At 42.7% G+C, this 20,474-nt stretch overlaps 2 protein-coding genes across 4 annotated transcripts; one reads left to right on the forward strand and one right to left on the reverse strand.

Moving 5' to 3' along the window:
- Positions 1–700: 700 nt before the first annotated feature.
- On the reverse strand, positions 701–7,070 carry LEPROTL1 (leptin receptor overlapping transcript like 1). Its single transcript, XM_075030196.1, has 4 exons — positions 6,904–7,070; positions 6,370–6,445; positions 4,820–5,006; positions 701–3,164 (listed from the first exon to the last, which is right to left on the reverse strand). The coding sequence occupies exons 1-4, from the start codon at positions 6,917–6,919 to the stop codon at positions 3,048–3,050; spliced, it is 396 nt and encodes a 131-aa protein (XP_074886297.1). The 5' UTR covers positions 6,920–7,070; the 3' UTR covers positions 701–3,047.
- Positions 7,071–7,313: 243 nt separating this feature from the next.
- On the forward strand, positions 7,314–17,650 carry SARAF (store-operated calcium entry associated regulatory factor). 3 transcript variants are annotated; one of them, XM_075030209.1, is made up of 6 exons: positions 7,314–7,474; positions 7,873–8,048; positions 9,305–9,695; positions 12,753–12,861; positions 14,878–14,996; positions 15,511–17,650. In XM_075030209.1, exons 1-6 carry the CDS (start codon positions 7,348–7,350, stop codon positions 15,534–15,536), a joined length of 948 nt encoding a protein of 315 aa, XP_074886310.1. In that variant the 5' UTR covers positions 7,314–7,347; the 3' UTR covers positions 15,537–17,650. The 3 variants fall into 3 exon arrangements, with proteins under 3 accessions (XP_074886310.1, XP_074886319.1, XP_074886327.1); XM_075030218.1 differs by having other exon boundaries at positions 12,756–12,861; XM_075030226.1 differs by having other exon boundaries at positions 7,314–7,455.
- Positions 17,651–20,474: the final 2,824 nt, after the last annotated feature.

Genomic DNA, 20,474 nt, shown 5'->3' on the forward strand with positions numbered 1-20,474 from the left:
CGCTCTTCCCACAGACACCCCCCCGCGCCCGCCATCTGCCCAAAAAACGCGTGGAGGAAGGCGGGAGGGTACCCGGGGGTGTCCGCCTGCCGAGGTGAGGGACTGTAACTGTCTTCCTGACGCGACGTCGCGAGTTTAGTTCGGTTTTATGGAAAGCCCGCGCGCAGCCGTTTTTCCCCACAGAATAAACAAACAAAAATTAATAAAATCAGCAGATATGACCAAAGTGAGCATGTGGGGGGAAGGCGGCAATTCCCTCCCCCCCCCCCAAAAAAAAAGGATTTTCCACCAATTCTCATTACTTTCTTCTGCTGAAAGACTGCTATCAGTCATCAGTTTTCGAATTTCAGAAATGTCACGAATTATTACAAATATTACAAAGGGTGGGGTTTTTTAATAAAATTATAAATTTATAAATACATAAATCTGCCACAGTGTGAAGGTGGTGGCTATTGCTTTGTATAATAATACCACCAACATAACAGAATTTGGACTTCAAACACAAACTGAAGATAAACCGCAGATGCGAGATAGGACCAGCAAAGCCAGCTCAGTGGAACCAGCACAGCACTGGGCGATCAAGCCCCTTTTTGTAGAGTAGTCCAAGGTAAATAACACAAGTACTCACTCTGAAGGACTATGGAGTGAGATCTCTTCAACAGGAATGACAACCACATTAAAGAAAGGAAAAAAAAACAATACTTTAAACAAAATACTCTTTTATTAGAGTATTTTTTATTAAACATACAGAACTCAAGATTGCTATTTAAAATTTTTTATCGTTCCAAGTTCTTCCCTCTAGAAGGATGATAACACTATCTCAGTGCATATTATATGGAAGGATCATACCTCTCAAGTGTCTAGCTCATACATCAGAGCACTACTGCATGTACTCGCTGTGCAAGCAAAAGAAGGTAATGCTGTAATGCAATTAACACACAAAAAATGCACCACCAGTACATATGTGGTCAGCTCTATGGCCAGTGATCCACAGTAGCATGACATGGAGAAGTAGGCTTAGCAGCACAGGAATGGAAAGGAAAACACAGTTCCTTACCATGGAAAAGGAGTCGGTAACAGATTCAGAAGAATTGTACGCCTAAGTGTTCCTCCTTCGCAAGGACTGCAAAGGACCGCAAATCTAGCCACTGGTTTGGAAGATTTTCCAGAGCATCTGTCGTGCTGGGGGCTGGGATGCAGAGGTCTCATTGAAAAAGGTGGTGAAACGAGTGATTCTGCAGCCCTTATGCACCTCTGAACCTCACCATCACAGGCAGTCTGGTGAAGCGCTTACTTATGGCTGAAAGACCATCTGCTATAGACTGGCTTCCATGCTAGGGTCTTGGCACCTATTTGTTCCTCTACCAGCACAGATAAAATTGAGCTCTTAGTTTATACACAGGACAACACTAACAAAGCAGCGCATGTAGGTAGCTGCACCCCTGCTGCCATCGGTTCCTTGAGTGTATCGTCTAAGTAACTACCATTACTATCAGACTTAAAATATTCAAGCTTTATACTTTGTTTACATCTGCGCACAAATACTATAGCTAAGACCTGCAATTCTGTGCCTTTTCATACTGCTCCACTGTTAAGCAGAACCTAAGCAACCATCAGCTTTTAATTAGGCACAGGAAGTTTCCTAGACTTTTTTTAAGAATCAAACAAATAGATAGTTTAGAAGTATGTTTGGTCAAGTTTATCACTGCATGTGATACAATCAAACCTGATTAACTGGCACTCATCACCTATCTCTTGATGGAATGTCCAATGGCAGATTTCTTTAAATGAAAAATCCAGACAATTGAGAGGTATGGAAAAAACTTGTCTTAAGTATTTGAAGCTACATGTGCAATCTTACAGAACACAAGCTACAGTTACAGACATAACATTAAATCTTATTAACCAATAGTGCATAAGAACTTAAAAACAGTCAGTGAAATCAGTTCAGTCAGTGACTTCCAAAAAAGTCATGCCTCAACTGCATTGTGTGAAGGGGGCGGCGTGGAAGGGGGGAACCAAACCCAAAACATTCTTAGACAAGTTTAACACAATGTTTTAATCTACATTTGAAAAGCTGTTTTATTATATATATGTATACTATGTATAAAATAAATTAAAAAGGGGAAAGAGGAAATAGCTTTATATATGCTTCAAATTAACACAGACCAGTAGTTCCATAAATGAACATTTTACCATCTTTGTGGTAAAAAGTTGACATAAAAGTTCAAAACCATACAATACTTATAAATAGAAAGAGTTCAAAAGATATTTTTTTAAAAAAATGGAATTTAAACATCATTTTCCTTTCCCCTACAATACACTTTAGTTTTGTATGTCATAGCATCAGTACATTTACAGAGTATTTGAATATCACATCCACACAAGAATTGATAAGAAAGCAGGTAAAAGTGCTAGCGGTGTTAAAATTTAGGACTTCTCCCAGATAACTCTACCTGCTCCTCAGCCTTCTCCCGAAATGAAGGCTATCAACATTCATCATCCAGTTTGAGGTATGGGCAGAAGAAAAATCTGCAACTGGTACTCCCCGCCTTGCCTCTGCTGAAATATAGCAACAATCTATTGATCTGGTAATTGACAATGGTGGTGCACAATCTCTTACCTCCATTCAGCTTGTATATAACTTAATCACTATATAAAAAAAAGTTATTTTGAAACATAATATTAATGCTTAACTTAAAAACAAAACAAAACCCAACTTCAAATCTTCTTTGAAACCACATTTAAATGTTCTTGTTCCAGATTTAAAGCTTCACATAAACACCGGACAGAAGGATGACAATTTTAAACCAAGAGAGCACCTAAAAACATACCATAGGTAAAAAGGAAATCAATCATCTCTCCACTTCATAAAAACGTAGAAACTTTGTCAGCAACAGTAGTACACTCAGAACGAACAAGGTAAAAAGGAGCATCTAGAATACTCAAGAGGCTTGCTATGCTACTTCTCTTTATTGCCCATTCTCTCATTTGTATGGATGGCCACTGCATGACAAGATGCCTGTGATAGTTCTCTTATCTTCCTTTCACCACTGCTGCCAGCTGAAGTCGTCATTGCTGCCAAAGACCAAGAAAAATCCTAGGATCGTGGCAAAGATGACTGTATTCCCCGTAAGAACAAGCGCACATGCGCCCCAGTAAATCTGTGAACAAGGGGAATTTAGTTAAGACACGTTTTGAGCCAAATACTGACAAGACAAAAGGTAATGTCTTAATGTCTTAATGTCACATTACAGACAAAGTTCAGCAACAGGTCCACGATGGGAGAAGTTGGTATCTCATTATTTGTGGTTATGCCAAGAAGGCTGGGTTTACCCCCAAAAAAATCAAACAATTCACAGTTAGCCAAGCAGCACTGCAAGTTTCTTCTTCCAAGTGCTGACTAGCAGACACAGCTGTTTTGCTGTAACATCCAAAAATAGTAAAGTAAGCCTAAGCCACAGCATCAAACACATCTGCAGCCCAGCTATACTGGCTAACCACACTATAAGACTTTTTTAAACTGACATTTAAGGATGCACCTCTTCAAAATGCCAGCAGATATCCCAGTAACAAAAAAGGAGGTGACTGTTTTCCAAGGAGAGTAAGTGGGTTAGTCAGAGGGTGTGAGGCATTCAAACCAACCATCTGAGCTGTTCTGGCCTAAAGACATTTTTAGGGAAGTGCACTCCCTGTTTTTTGACTTAGTAATGCTCTCTGAAATTCACACAAACAAGGTCATCTTTTAAGGGATTTTAGTGAAAAGCCGTATACTGGGAAGGATGTAATGACAATTCGGAAGGTTAAAAAAAAATAACACCGCATATCACTTACAGTGAGTGCAAAAATGCATTGTTTATTCATGCTTCTTTAGCCCAACCATTCCACAAATTGCCGTCAAAACAGTCTATACACTTTTATATGTGGTTACTTGCCTGTTAAGTTTTCACACTATTTCCTATCTCATTTTCTCTGCATTGCGTATAGGATGTTAGCGTTTATTCCGTGACAATGCAGAGCAATTGGCAATCACAACATTTCATTTTGCCATACTTCCATTTCTAGTATCAGTTTTTCTTGCCAAAAGAACTCTTACTCTGTTTCCATTGCAAGCATCTGTCCTGGTTTTGGCTGGGATAGAGTTAATTTTCTTCCTAGTAGCTGGTACAGTGCTATGTTTTGGGTTCAGTATGAGAGGAATGTTGATAACACGCTGATGTTTTCAGTTGGTGCTAAGTAGTATTTAGACTAAGTCAAGGATTTTTCAGCTTCTCATGCCCAGCCAGCAAGAAGGCTGGAGGGGCACAAGAAGTTGGGAGGGGACACAGCCAGGGCACCTGACCCAAAGTGGCCAAAGGGGTATTCCATACCATGTAGCATCACGCCCAGTATATAAACTAGGGGGAGTTGGCTGGGGGGTGGGGGGGGCATGCAGATCACTGCTCAGGAACTAACTGGGCATTGGTCGGCAAGTGGTGAGCAATTGCATTGTGCATCACTTGTTCTGTATATTCCAATTCTTACTGTTGTCATTTCATTATCGTTATCATTTTCTTCCTTTCTATCCTATTAAACTGTCTTTATCTCAGCCCACGAGTTTTATTTATTTTCTTTCAATTCTCTCCCCCATCCCACTGGGTCGGTGGGGGAAGTGAGCGAGCAGCTGCTTGGTGGTTAGTTGCTGGCTGGGGTTAAACCACAACAGCATCTTAAGTACGTATTTATAAGAGTTGCTTAGTGTGTGAGAGCTTTACCTTCACTAAAAATACAGAACAAAGTTTTCTAGGAAAAAAAAAAAAAAGATTGAAATATTACTAACCAGTTCTGCTCTCGCAAACACTATCGGTAGCCCAAATGCTGAGACAACAATGCCTGTTGTAAGAAATATTGCTAGCTCCTTGCAGGCATTACTTGTAGCATCTGTGTCATCTACTAATCTTCTTGCTATGCAGTACGGGATAGGAGAAAGGATGTAAAAAAACAGAACAAACAGTGGCCAGTACTGGCTGAAAAAGAAAGAAGAAAAGTTAAAGTTAACTTGATTTCCTTCCTGTTCTTCCTAAAATCAGCGCAAGGCATCTTCCCCATCCAGCATCCACATTTGGGAAAGACAAACACAAGCCCACAGAAAGCAAATCCTTCACTTTGGAACAAGGTGACATTAATCCGACAGACCATGTTTGTGAGCAGCTTCAGCTGACCTCAATGCCAGCAGCAGAGAGCTTGCTAACAGGATATTCTTGAAGCAAGATTTCACTAAGCAAGCTTAAATCTAATGCCACCTCACAAGATGAGCTTAACTCTTAACTTTAACCTGTCAGCTTTACTTAAGTATTGCAGAGATACCTTTGCAGACCCCTCACGTCATTTTGCCTGTAAGCTTTCAGTGCACATACACTGAACACAGTGTTGTCCTCAGCCACTACTCAGCCGCCATGGGGCACTGAGACTTTTTTTTTTAAATCTGAATGCAACCAAAAAAAATGTGCAAAAATTACACCAGCATATTTGGTGACATTTTCTTCTATTGCTTGCAGCTCGCCAGACTGGATTTCTCAGACACACCAATGCAGCTGCATGTTGTTTCAATAAAACTATTGCATTGTTTGAAGGGTGACTGCATGATGATCTCCCTCCTAAGGGTTTGTCACCAGCCCTGGTTTTATAACAAAAGAAAGCTGGCATAAGAAAGCTAGTCATATATATAGAGAACTGCAATTCACAGCCACTAATGGCACTATCAGCAGGATACTTGATATTCGTTTAACATTAAACAGGTCGATTTAAAAGATTTTCTGTAAAGTCAGCATTCACTCGCGAAGGGTCAAAGCCACAGGCCTAATTTGTGCACTTTTGGTCTACTACCTCACATCTCCTGGAAACTAAGAGATGGGAATCAACAGACCAAAAGTTCCGACAGCAGCTGCAATCACTCCAGACGCTGTGTTACCAAGCGCGGTACGCAGCCAAGGGCCCACCTGACGGTCACCGACAGCCCAGATACCACCAAGCAGCCAGAGAAAATGCAAACACTTCCTTGATGATACACACTTGCTCTCTACGTCAGGAGATGCTATCTGCTTATCAGCCGCAGAGGGATAGTACCGGACAGGCATTAGGACAGTGCGTTTTTTAACGGGTTGCAGCCAGGCCTGGTAATTTCTCTTTTGTTGCCTTCACTTTTATGGTGAATTAGCTCCTAGGTGGTCTTTTTTTCCCACCCCGACCTTCTGAAGCCAAACCGCCCCCCCCAACCCCCAACCCCTCCTACACGCAGAGGACTTATCAGCCCGCAGTGACGAAAGCCAAACTATCGTGGAACTACAGAGGTGTGAAACAAGCCGCGAAGAACAGGAGAGCGGACGTTACTTGTACTGGGGAAGGGCACATCCCAGCATCAGGAACATCAGTCCGACCGCTCCCCCGAAGGACAGGCTGATCAAGGCTGCAAGGAGAACACAAACAGCCGACCGCTCCAACGCGCTGCCCACAACACCCGCCACAGCCCTTCGGCTCAAGGCGGCCGCCGACCCGCCTTCCCCCCCCGCCCCGCCGAGGCAGAGATCTCCACGGGGGACCGGGGGGGGGTGGCAGGGCGGGCGGCCCCGCGGGGAGTCCACCTCCCCTCCCGGGGCTCTGGCCGGCTCCCGCCGCGCTGCTGGCCCCCCCGCCCGAAGATGGACGGATGGACGGACGGCCCACTCCCCTCCCGTCCCGTCCCCGCCACAGCCGCCCCGCGACCGCACGGCCCGCCGGGCCTCCCCGGGGCCGCCCTCCCTCCCCTCCTCGCCCCGCCCCAGCCACCGTAAGACCTCGGACAGGCGGCGGGGCCCACCGGGGCGGCCGGAGGGGGGGGGAGCACCCCACCGCCGTTGCCAGCGCAACCACCCCACCCCCGCCCACCTTTGATGCCGGCCATGGCGCCGCCCGTCCCGCAAGCCGCACCGGCAGAGGAGCGCGCGCCGGGAAGCGGAACTGGCAGCGGGAGGGAGCCGCTTCCGGGAAGGAAGGGGAAGGGGGAGGGGGAGAGCGCAGGCGCCAGGAGCGCCCCGCCCGCTCTCCTCGCCCGCTTCTACCACGTGACGCGCGCTCCGCGGCGCGCGCGTGAAGGGCCCACGGCGGCAGCACCGCCCCCTCCCCGAAGCGCGGGAAGCTGCCGCGACGTCACTCGAAGCAAGCGGCCCTCCCGCTTCTCTCCGCTTCGCTCTCTCGCCGCCCATTGGCCCTGAGGGCTACTAGGGCGGGGCGTCAGGCCGGCCCCGCGGTGCGCATGCTCTCCCCAGGCTCCGCCCCTTCCTGTAAGATCAGCCAATGAGAGGCGCCGTGCCCGGAGAAGAGGGTCGACTTATGCTAGGGCTGTCATGGTGGCCGCTGGGTGGGCCGCAGTTGCCCCTGCGCTCTGTCTGCTCCTCCTCTGCGCGGCCGCGGGCTCTGCGCGGTGCTGGGACCAGGCGGGTGAGATTCCTGGGGCTGGGTATGTCTCGGCTAGGCCCTCAGCTGCCCCTTCCGCCTCTCCCGTCACCGGGGCGGGTGAGCCGCGGTCTGGTACGGGGGAGGGGGCGTGCCGGGGCTCGCGCCAAGAAGGGCTTTTGGTTTGGGCTGCCGTTAAGTCGGCCTGTGCCGCAGCAGTAATCCCGCCGCGCGGTGAGGGGTGGCTGTACGCTCTGAGAGGAATAACCCGGAGCCCCCTCCGAAGGAAGCGGGGAGCTCTGCTATGTTCCCCTCTGCGCGTCTGGTCCTTCCCAGAGCTTCGCCTCTTGAAGAAGCACGCCGCTGCGTCCGTTGGATTGTCAGTCTTTTCCCAAAGGGAGGCTCTTTTGGCGAGGGGGAATGTGTCGGGACAGACACTGAGCTTTGTGCTACCTGTTTCAGGGCGGGTTCTGCTGAGGGAGGTGCAGGCGCTCACTCTCCACAGAGGTCAGTACACAAGGTCCCGGCGGACCGCTGCAGTCCCTCAGTTACAGTGCACAGGAGGCTCTGCCGGATGTTCCCGTGTCCCTGAGGTCGTTCAGTGTTACAATAAAGGTTGGGACGGCTATGATGTACAGGTAACTGTTTGAAGCTGGTTAAACGTTTAATGAAATCGTCTTCCCCCTGCCTTGGTAACTTCTGAAGGAGAAAAGAGTAACGGGCTAGAGTGTCAGTTCAGTTTGCTTTTTGTTAGAGGACCTTTGACATCTAAAACTTAACCTGAATACTCTTTGGGTTTGGATTTTCCAGAACTACTGTGGGTATATCTTTGAAATATCCCTGAAGTCTCTAGTGTAATAACACTGCATAGCAAACCTTCACTGGTTTTAATTAAAAGGTTGCTCGACTTTATAAAGTCAAACTCTCGTGAGCCCCAGAGGATGCTCTTGCTTTGATATTGCTGCGTGGATTTCCAATTTTTACTGGAGTCGAAGGGCCTATACATATTTGAATCACTTCAGCTCTACCTTTCAAAAACTAAATTTCAGACTTACGTGACTTCCTCTTGCATGTTAGTATGTCAGTACTAGTCATGTATTTCTTATTTTGTTAGCTATTACCTAGGCTTTTGCCAAGAGATTAACTAGGAGTCAAGGCTGAAGATCGTTGTTAAAACTGATACAGTATTGTAAAAATACTACCAAATTTTAATTGGCAGTTGGTACTGCTGTCCTGTATTATTAATTTAGAAACTACTTCTCTTTTTTCTTTTTTTTCTACACACCCTCCCCATGTGTCACTTGCAGATAGAGGCAATACCTAAGTTCAGATACTTCAGGGAAATGTGAGACTGAGGAATTTGCATATGTTCAACTGTAGAATCGCTATCTGATTGTTAAGCATTGCATATGAATGCCTAAAGATGTCTGTCCCAATTTCTTTTGATTTCTATGTGGACATGAATGGAATCAGGTGCACTGGATTTCAGGCTTCCACATTATGTTTTTGTAGCTGCCATCTAGTTTAGGCAGGACAGGCATTTATTAAGCAACTGTTGCACAGGGTACAGGTTATTTTCAGAAGTAGTCCTATACCTAAAGAAGAGATACTTGAAAAGTCTGTTCAGTGAAGAAAACCAAAATCTTCCAGCATTGTAACTTCTGTGTTCTGAAAGATTGGATTTTTTTTAACTTTGAAGACTTTAAGAAACATTCTTAGTTTAGTCCTTTTAAAAATAAGAGTGCTCAGAAGTTTCTTGCTCTGTGGCATTTTAGATGTTTTTTTTTTTTTTTAAGCAATTACACCTTTATTTCAGAGCATATATGGGGAAGCAGACAGGTATTTTCATCTCTGAAGCAGGAGGGTTTACTTTGTATTGTGTTTATTTTTTCAGTGGCAGTGCAAAGCAGACTTGGAAAACACCTACCGTTTTGGACAAATCGAAATGAGTTGTGAAGGCTATGATTATCCGGATGATCCTTACATCTTAAGAGGCTCCTGTAGTTTGCTGTTCAGGCTAGACCTGACTGAGGAAGGTGAAAGGAGAGTGAAGAACTCTGGAAGCTTTGGCTCTAGCTATTACCAGTCAAGGAAGGATTCTTCTGAATCTGGTGCTGGAGCGATTGTTATAATTGTTCTTCTGGGTCTTGCTTTTGGAGTATATAAGCTCTTCCTCAGTAACCAGCAGCCTCAGCAGAGGTTTGGTGACAGTGATGGATTCACTAGGCCTTCCTGGCAGAGTCAGCAGGCACCTCCTCCTCCTGGTTTTAAGTCCAGCTTCACAGGTAGGGCTCTAAGCCATATATAGTACCCAAAAGAGCAAGCAGGATTGTACTATTTTATCCGCAGTAGGTGTGGGTGGGATAGGCTTGAAACCAATGCATTGGCAGTTGACCCTGCTGAATTGGCTGCAGAGTCTGCATTCTGTTCTTTGTTCAAAAGTGGAAATAAGAACTTGGTTTTTCCCACAGACTTTCTGGGCAGGCTATGTAGCAAGCTGCCCTTTGAACCTTTGAAAATCCATCTCCCCATGCTCTGCAAGCATTCTTTTCATACTCTGTGAAATAGGAGGGTTGTGACAGGCAAGAATAATTTTCATTAGTAATCTGGAAGAGAGAATAGTCTCATGCAGATGGAAACAAACTTATGCCAAAGAAGCACTTTGAAACTTCACAGAAGGGTCTTTGACCCATTGGGCCACCTGACCCCTGATTTCATTCACAAAACAGTTGATGGAGTTGAGTATCATGTACCAGTCCTCTGTTCAACAGGTGCCTCAGTGTAGTCCCAGCGGTTGAAAGATTTGGTTCCCAGAGCTGAGTACAGTGTCTGTGAACTATCATTAGGAGTGCAGCACCTGAATCGTGTGGTGTCTTTCATCTGAAGTTGGAAATTAAATAAGCAGTGACAAGGCTGCTGCTAGGAGGAATGAACTTTTTCCAGAAAACTGATGACTTTTGCCACTTAATAAATGGTCCGCCTTAGATGGTCAAAGGGAAGTAAACATTATTCATCTGGTGTCTGACCAAGTCATTTAACCCTGTGAACATGTGACATGCTCACAGCACTGGAACTGAAGTTATATTCTGACAAGTTACATCATCTCCATCTTTTTGTTGTTGTTGTTGGTTTTGTTTTGTGATATAGAGAAGGGGTTCTATCAAGTAAATAAATAGCAAGCATTAAGTTTTCTTTAGTCAAAAACTTACATTGTAGTAGTGCTTGTTAATGCTTTCTTCCAGGTTTGCTCAAGCCACTTGGCCAACAGAGGGTGCCAGTATAACTCTTTAGGATACCCTTGTGCAGGGCATGTGCAGCAGAAACTTTCAGATGTACCTGCAGCAGAAAATTAAAGGGTTTCTGCTTCTGTATTACTAGTGGCTTTGCAGATTGGTTTCCATGTAGTTAATTCAGACCTCAGACAGTCTGTCTATGCCGTGTGTGCATCTGTGACCTTGTGTGGGCCTGCCACTTGCCACTGGTGTTCTTGTGGTAATTACTAAGACCCCTGGTCATAACACAGGGCTCTGTCACACTGGGTGCCGGCAGAACAGGGTGAAGAGTTACTTTCTTTTTTCCTGTCCTGTTCCTTGTCAATTAATTGCACCAATGCATTTTTCATTGCAGGAATCTGAAATCTAGCAAGGGTATGGCCTTTAAAATGTGTTTTCTTGATGATTACTGACAATTGAGACACTTAAAATGCACATTGGTAGCTTAATTTATGGCGTTTTTCATGAGTGTCAATGATTTCTCCTTAGATTTCAAACAGAGTAAGGAGGAAAACCTCTTGAATGTGGGGCCAGCTTAAAAATATTAAGTGTTTGCTACTTCATGCATTTAGTGGCTGCCTTAAATTTTGGCACTGGAGCAAAAGCACATCTCTTGAGTGTGTATGTCCATGTGTTCCAGGAATGCATTATTAGTCTCTGAAAATCTGGATGGTAATGAAAAACAATTTTGTTCACTTATTGCTGTTAATATTTACTTTGCCTCATTTTAAATCCTCTTAACATGCAGAATGTGCCCTGTGAAACTTGTTTAGCTAGCCTATCTTAATTAAATTATACTTTTTCTCTGTTAGTGGTTTGACATGATCCTTAATGTTTACTCTAGATATTTCAACAAAAATAGTTTTCTGAGTCAACGTTCAGCCATGGTGCTTTTGAACAAATGAGTTGGTTAATCTCCCTGATTAACATCGTTTTTGCAGTAAATTAAGTACTATTTTTTTGTTGTTCCAAATCAGCATAGTTTAATGGGTATATCATCCCAATGACAGTTTATCTTTCTCCCAATGCATTCAAAATGAAATTCAGAGTCAAATCCAATGTAGACTTAAACCAATTATTTAAATTGTTTTTTTATCTTCCATGACTTCAAACAATCCACACCAATTTGAAGACCAACTAGGCCCTGTATAACTTTTACATACAAAATCTCTGGTCCACTTGTCAGGTGGGCATATTTCAGGGAGACCCTAATGTTATCTTCAGTCCTTGCCTTTTACACTTCCTTATGTGTTAAACCTGTGGTTGAGCTTATTCTTGCATCTGTGTTTTTCTCTAGACCAGAAAATGAATCTACTTTGGTTTTGCATTTTCTCTTTTTATTTCTAAATGGAAGATGTTTGGTTCTGAGTCAGAACCTCATGTTATGAAGGTCACACGTAAAAAATCTGTGACTCTCCTCCCCCCACAACCCACTTCATATGCTTGCAGTTTCATCAGGTATTTGTCAAGCTTGGTGACTCATGCATAATAAAAACTTTGCAATGTGATTGCAGTTAGCATGTCTTTTGATAACAAATAACCAGACTGGGATTACCAGAAACAATACAAAGTAATGTTAGCCATGAGACTGAGCCACTGTTACTCAAAATGTGCAGCTGTTCTGAGTGAGATTAGAAGCTGTGTGTCTTAGTGGCTAGTTCACTGTTTGGTCTTATGTACTTGATTTCTGTTCCTGTGTCTGCTTCTGGCCTGCTGTGGGACCTGGAGCAGATTATTCTTTCTTCATTTCCTTCTCTATTTTTCATTTAACATGCCTGTTTATAAATCTGCAGTCAGGGACTCTTTGCCATGTTTTGCAAACATCAGGGCTGTGAGATTGAGTGGAAGCTAATTTTTAATGTAAAGCTCTTTATATCAGTGTTTGTTTCTATGTTTCTTCCTGCTTTCTGAACGGAGGCCTTTCAAGTTAAGCTTGATCAAGAATCTGCTGAAATCAGGATGAGTTTATTGTCTTATTTTCCATTATCTTTAATAGGGAAGAGCCTTGTTGCAACAGTTGGCCTGAGAATTAGATGCCGCTAACTGTTTTCCATTTTCATTTTGTTTAAGAAGGCAACAGCTTTGGGACTCATTCCCATCATGGAACCAATTCAGGACCAGGATTTTGGACTGGATTAGGAGCAGGAGGCTTGCTAGGCTACTTGGCTGGCAGTCACAGGTAAAATATGCATGCTATCAGATTTTAAGTATTTAAGCTTTCAGGTGTTATGCCATATACTGTGTTTATATTGTTTCTAAGCTTTCAGGCCTGTATCTTTCAAGCTATAAAATCCTACCTCTAGAACAATTTTGAGGAGCAATCTCTAGCTCCAGCAGCAGAGATATTTTAAACACGTTTCTGGGGAAGAAGAACTGGGAGGACTGAGGTACTTCATTCTGCTTTATCTGATTACTCTGATGTGGCATGATGGCCTCCAAATTTAAAATGAGCATTTAAGCAATCCATCTGCAGACTGCCTTAAAACATAGGTAATAATATTAAGCATAAAACCGTCTGTAGATAGGTCTCTTTGTATCAGTGTCATCTCTCCTAACGTCAGTCTGGATGGCAGCTGGTCTTCTGTGATACTCCATGTGGTCAGATAATCTACAGTCTCCTAATGGCCCATATATGGAAATCCAAGAGGTGTGGTTTTCCAAAGGACTGGTAGGTCACATATAAGTTGCATTTTGGAAAAACATAACACAAACAGCATTCAAAAGCAGTTTCAGTGCTGGAGTAAACATCTGCTGGTCAGATTTGCTAAACACTTTTAAATATTTAAAATGCATCATTTTTAGATAAACAGTTTAAAGGGAGCAATTGCTGCCATTTTAGGCTTCACTAGAGAAAATATGTGGCTCCTGCAGGGAATCTTTAGGGCCCAAGCAGTTTCCTGTGTTAATCAAATAACTGTATGTGTATCAAGTCTAATCCTGTAGGAATGCAGTAATGTAACAGATTAAATATAACCACATACTTTTTTTTTATATTGAAAGTTGGGAGTAAGATCATGTGGACAGGAGTGTGTTAAAACATCTTCCTCCACTGTAAAGTTTTTTTGGTAATGGCAGAAGCCTTATCAGGATTGCCTGTTTGTAAGGAAGTAAAAACTTGGGATGTAAGAGAATTTCTGAAGTGTCCAATGTGCAGTCTTGATCTCATAGTCAGTCAGGATGAAACTGGGATGGTGATGCCATCAGCAGTAGAAATTGTCTATGAATTCACTTTGCATAGAGCTTTAGGAGTTGAAAGGTCATATCTTGGATCTGATGATCTTAAAGGTCCTTTCCAACCAAAATGATTACATGATTCTATGACCTTGTTTTATTATAGTAACCCTGCAAAGAATTCTTAAAAAGTATAATGTGTTAAAGGTTTTATTGACTTGATATTTCTTAAGTCTTAAATATGGGACCCTCCTGTTTAAGCATTGTATTTATGTATTAGCTACATACAGGTTGGTTCCTTGATTTTCACACACACACCCCATTTCAATAGCTACCTCTTATTGCTCAAGATTAGAGGCCTGACTGAATATTTAAATCCAAATACATGAAAACTTCCTAACTTGTGCTTCTTTTCTTTTAAAACAGTCTTTGGTCCACTTATTTTATTTTTTTTCAGTTGTTTGAGATGATGTGCCTGAAAATGCTGGTGCCAGATAGCATGAGACGGCTTTTTGTACATTTCAACAGCAGGAAATTCCATATTCATAGAAGCAAGTAATTTAAATCAGTGAGTCAAAGGTCATGATATGCTAGTCTTACTGATACAACCTTTTCAAAATAGTTAACAGAACAGAGGGATGTTTTCTTTTGGCTTACATCGCTGGGATATAGGTGTTGCCAAAATACATTTAAGCTTCAGATGTCAAATCTACTTTCTTGTCTGACAGAATCTAAGGTCAGGATTTCAGAGGGAAAAATTTTCTCATTTGCAATTGTTAGAATTGCTTATCCTGAAGAATGAGGTTTAATTTCCTTTGGAAAGTCTACAGATGTTAGTGTGACAATACTTGGTATCCTTGCTCTCAACATGTTAATTGCATTAAACAGGGAGATTTCCAGCTTTGAAGCAACTGCCTGCTTACTGTTTTCCCTCAGAAATGTAGCCCCCTTGTTTGGAATGGTAACTTCTTAATTTTTCGTAGGGTCGCTAACGAAGCCTTCCTTCTGCTCTGTTTCTCATTAGAGCACAGCCATGTTCCCCGTATTACAGTACGTGGACAGATCCCACAGCTGCACCTCCAATGAATGAGCAGTCAAGCAATTCCACTCAAGGTGGCAGTTCAGGAACAAGACCTGCTTCTGGTAAGGCAAAAGACCTTTTAATCTCCTGAAGCTCAAGAGACTTTGACCTATCAAAACTACACAGATGTTAGTTGAGGTTCAACAAGCATTCTTTGTTTTATTTTACCAGTTGGTACAGGTGGGCATGTAACAATGTCCCTTATTTCTGTTTCATGTGGAAGTAGGGCGGCATTGTGGGGCATGAAACTCCCTGCAGGCCTACAGTGGGCATGGTACCACCAGTACTGGGTTTGTCTTCATCTGCAAAGTGCATTAGTTTAAGGCTTTCCCCTTTGGTGCGCACTGCACGTGCCCTTCTCCAGCAAACATGTACAAACGTGATTTCTTTGTAGAAAGCAGGTTGTCTGATCTGCAAGAATAGAATATTTTTCAGGCCAGTCAGCCCACAGTTGCTTGCTCTTCTACTTAGGTGAATAGGTTTAACTCAACTCACTTGCCATCTTTAGCCTTTTTAGAACTAGAGAGCCCAGTGGAAAGGCTATGGTGGAGCTGACACTTTTTTTTTTCTTTGCAGGCTTCGGGGGCACAAAACGAAGATGAGATGCTTGACATTATTACATCTAAGTTAATTAGTAGTAGGCTTCAGAAGTGGATATGAGAAGAGGTGTGAAGGACTAGGCAAAGAATTCCTCTTACCCTAAACAGGAGTGAGAGTCCAAATTTCCACAGGGAATCACAGATGCTGGAACATCCTCTATTTCAAAACAGTGGCTTCTCATAAGATACAAAATAAACTCATCCAGGTTAAGAATAATGATGTTACAGTGCCTATATATCTGTCTATACTTGAGGGATTATGGCAGTGGTAGCCTTGCCAGATTTTCAAAGCAAGTATCTTGCTCATGTTCTGGGCTTAATTTCATTTAATCCAGAATTTCCAAGTTTTTTCTTTTCCTTGGTGGTCCAGCATCTGAAAGGCCTAGTGTGTAATCAACCTGATATTTATGAGGTGTTCCTCTTTGAAGCTACTTTTGTTTGTCTTTGTAAAATTCATGTGAACATTACTGTAAGTGCAGTCAGCTAACTAGATGGGTGTTGGGGTTTTTCCTTAGTGGAAAAGAGCAAAACAAGAGAGACTAACATTAACATAATGTTTGTATCTGTGCCATCTGACTACTGTAGCCAAAACTTGCAGATTTGAGGACACTCCCATGTTTTAGGGTTTACCCAAGTGGCTGAGCAAACCTGGGGGACTTTGTGTATAAATTATGAAAAAGAAAAAAAAATAACCTGAAATGAGAAAAGATGGTCCTGTTTTTAATTTGGACCTTTTTCTGGAAGACTGAGGTCATTTAAATTCAGGTGGGTACAGACACTTTTGCCCACTTTGAGGCTCCAGACTCTTCTTTTTAGGGTGGATGTTAGCAATGCTGTGAAAACTTCTGATGTGAACGGTCTGTCCTGCTAGATGACCTGTCCAGGACACAAAAAACCAAAGGTGCTCATTGCAAAAGGGAAGGGAGCATTCTTAATCCAAAGATGGTGGTATCTCTAGAATATAGCAGGCCTTGAAACTAAGCAAAGAAAGGAAATCGAATGTCTAATGGAATGTAAACTTTCTCGAATGTACTTTAAAAAAAAAAAAGTGCTGTCAAAGAGTGGGAAGCAGAGAGGCCTTGCTTTGTTCTGTGATGATATTTTGGGGCTCTGAGAAGTGTCATATAGTTATTGTGTGATTGACTGTGCCCTGGGAGAAGCATTGCTGAAAAAAAAACAGAAATTTCTCAGGATTAGGGGGGGAGGGGAGAGTGAAAAATGGGCTGCTTGACCACCAGGTCTTCTCCAGAGGCCATCCTAATACAGCTTAGAAGTGTGCGTGCACAGCTTTTCTATGCTGGCAGCAATCTGAGAAGCATAGCTTTCATCCTGTGAAAACACTGTGTCTGGGAATTGATGTAAACTATTACAGCAAAAGCAAAGCACTGTTTTGCTGATACAAGCTGCATCTCCACAAGGAGATTTAGCAGGTATAATTAGTCTAGGAAAGTGACTTCAGTGTTACTCCTCAAAAAGCAACTATGTCCATTCATGAGTCCAGAAATAATTGGTTTGAATGATAATGCCAGAGTTCAATGTCTGGCTTAAGCAAAAAAAACCCAAAAAACAAACAACAACAACAACAAAAACAACAACTTAGAAATCCTTAAGAAGTCAACAGAAGCTATGAAAAAGTGTAGAGCTTACCAATTTTATCTGTATTCCCACATTTTCAGTGTAACTTGAGGATAAAATAGTGGCTTGCTGCTCGGAGCTGCTTGAGGACTGGGGGAAAACACCTTCATTAACAGCCTGCTCTATCAACCTAGAAAGGGAAATGGCAAAGACCTTACTGTTGGACTGTTAGAAAGTTTTACATTTTATGAGGAAATATATGTGATGAATCTGTAGCTTTTTGACCAAATACAGCAAAATAATGTATTTTAAATGTGGAGGTTTTACTTAGTTCTAAGTGTAGTCAGGCTGAAACTTGTCACAGTCAATACTCTCTTTGCCAACTAATTACATAACAATGAAACTGGATTTTTGCTGAGTAGTTTGAAGCTGAAGTTTAGTCCCAAATTACAATGTGTTATGAAATGTTTTAGACAATGTTTTCATTTTTATGTATAGTTTCTGTATGAAATGTGATTTGATGCATAAACCTGATGAATTACCATAGTTTCTGAATCTGTCTGTAGAATATTTTTGCCCTTCTCTTTGATAAAGTAAACGTGAATAAGGAGTGGTTTTGTCTTTAAAGCACTATCTTGAGGCCTGCAGGGATGGCACTGTCTGTTTTTCAGTGTTGGCTATGTCTCATCTACTTCCTGGGTGGTGTAATAACATCCTTTACCCCCAGATGTATAGCTGGTAAGCTGTTTATTGTTTCAACAAAATAAAACAATACTGGGAATAGAGGTATTTTATTGATTGGATATTCAATAACAAAATACTGAACCATGTAAGGAAATTAAGCGTTTTTTGTAAATCAAGTTTTAGCATCTGAGTCTGCAGAAAAGCTCCACTGTGTTGGTGAGTTGCTTGTTTTACGAGGTCATTACTTGAACCTTCCAAAAGAACCGGTGGTCACTGCTGCTGTTCCCGGCTGTGGATATAGCAGAACTCTACCCTGGGATAGCAGCTGACGGATCTGCTTCTTATACTGAGCCTGTGTCACTGCTGAACAGAGACGGGACCTACAGATAGATGCAGCTCAGCTTCTTGGCAGTAGTGAGGTAGGGTTAAATGGAGGCCTACAAATTCTGATATCAAAGATCAAGGATGTTGCTGAGGCTTCTGAATGAAAAGAACTTGTGGAAGGCAGCTTAGAGCTCATACTTGTGAGAGACCTTGATCTTCTTTCCTGAACATCTGATCTGGAAGATCCTAGTCTTCCTTCTGCTCCTGGATGGGGTTTTGGCAGCATCTTCACAGCAACTTCATAGTTGCAAGGCATATGTAAATGCTTAAACTGTTAAATGCTGTTGTAGGATAATTGCAGTTTTACTTGGCACCTGGTTCTGCTCATACTCTGACATGGCTTACATCCTCATACAAAGTTAAAGCTCATTACAGGAACAAAACTCCTGGTTTTACAGCTGACTTCCCCTGAAGCATGTGATGAAAGAAAAAAGATGCACAGAGATAAGCTTTCTCTATGCCACTCTGTCTTGTGACTCAGCTCCCAGGTCAGATCTTGGCTAGTCCTGCAGACTGTGATGCTATGCAACTTGCTCTTTTCTCTGGGTGCAAGGTGTGTGTTAGACTTATCAGTGAGGGGAGATGGTATGTTTTTTAAAAACTAAAAATCTTCCATGATCATTACTTTGCATCATTAAATTCCAAAAGGGAAATTAAACCAGGTGGCACCGTTTCCAGCACTAGGAGTTGTTGCACAGAGAAATTGCTGAAATAAGGTAGCAAGCAATGCCTGCCTTCACAGCCATCTAAAAGCTGAAAATGCAGTATTTGTAAACAGGTTGTTGTCCACTTACTGCCAATTACAAGTGTTGTATTTTTCCCTCCTTAGTAAAGGAAATTAGCATTAGCTCTCAATATTTTCAGAGTACTTATCAACCAGTGATTCTGATACAGAAATAGCCCAGCTGCCTCCAAACTGAAGTACATGAGCAAACCCACAAAAATAAAATAAAAAAAACACCTTGTGGAGTTGCAGTTTGTATCAACAGACAATGCTCTTGTCTCGTGTAATGAAACATATTGTCAGGTCCCTTGTTCTCCTTCTGTACCTATTGGGACAGTTCAGGGTTAAGTGCTGTGTGGGAGAGGCTCCATATCCTTCAGCATATTTTGCTGAAACCTTCCTCTGCAGCCGATTCTCTTGCTTTCCTAATATCGTGTCTGACTACAGTAGTTTTCATTTTCTGACATCTCTGTTTCTATTGCAGCTGTATTTTGCCAGTGCTAATGAAAATAACCAGCAGACTCCCTTTATGTGGCCTGTATTTATCTCCCACTGTCTTCCATCTTAAAAGTTCCCTTTGTTCATGCTGAGTGTCAGTGTTTCTTCAGTAAGGAAGTGGCAAGCACTTGCAAAAGTACATGGAGCTGGGAATGGCTGGATTTGATTAAGATGAAGTCAAGGGAGCAAACTCAGGCTGTGAATTGACCTTTGTGGGCAGTTTGTCTGTGAAAAGAACTTTTTTCAGCCTTCTGTCAGAGAAGCATTTTTGTCAAGGGTACAGTATTGGCAGCTGGTGGCTGGAGCAGATTAAGGACTGGTGAACTGGCAGCATGGAGAAGACCTGGAAACATCCTCTCCATCTTACTTTAGGAATGACTAAGACTTGTATAAGCAGGAAGCTGGCCTAGGAAGTGCTAGCTCAGCCACTCCACAGGCATGCCAGTGCAAATGCTGTAGGGAGATGTGTGTTTAAAGATACCAGGTGCTTCTGAAAATGCCACAATGCTAGTGCCAAGCTCAAAAAAGGGGACTTAGCCCTGCATCCGTGTTTTTTTTCCGACTGCAGTGTGTCTTGGAATGAACCGTGAAGGCCAGAAATTGAAAGAGTAGCAAGCAAGCATGATGAAGGGTAGCAAGTTTACACCTGCACTAGCCAAAACCAGGCTTGCAGGTGGAGGAGCCTTTGCCCTGGTATGTCCTGTCTGTTTGCTCTTCTCGCACAACAGCAGGAAATACTAGGCAGCTCTAGTAGCAGTTGTATCAGGATTATTTTACTGGGCTTGAAAGTTTCATTCTGCATCCCTAAAGAAGTCCTAAGGGCAATTACCAGTAATACGTATTGACACCTTTTGCTATGAGGATCATCTAAGCCATAGTCCAATTCAGTCTTCAAACTATCCACTGTGAAGTTTGGTGGAGACGTATCACCACCTGCTTAAAGACCAGGTTCTCTGAGTTACCACACAGGGAATTTTCCCTCGATTACTGGATTTGCCTTGACTTCGCTGGCACTGAGACTCTTGTGCAGTCTTTGCTCTACAACTGTATTTGGATGTCATTGTACAGGATCCTCT

Source organism: Buteo buteo, chromosome 1, assembly GCF_964188355.1.
Source record: "Buteo buteo chromosome 1, bButBut1.hap1.1, whole genome shotgun sequence".
Lineage (NCBI taxonomy): Eukaryota > Metazoa > Chordata > Aves > Accipitriformes > Accipitridae > Buteo > Buteo buteo.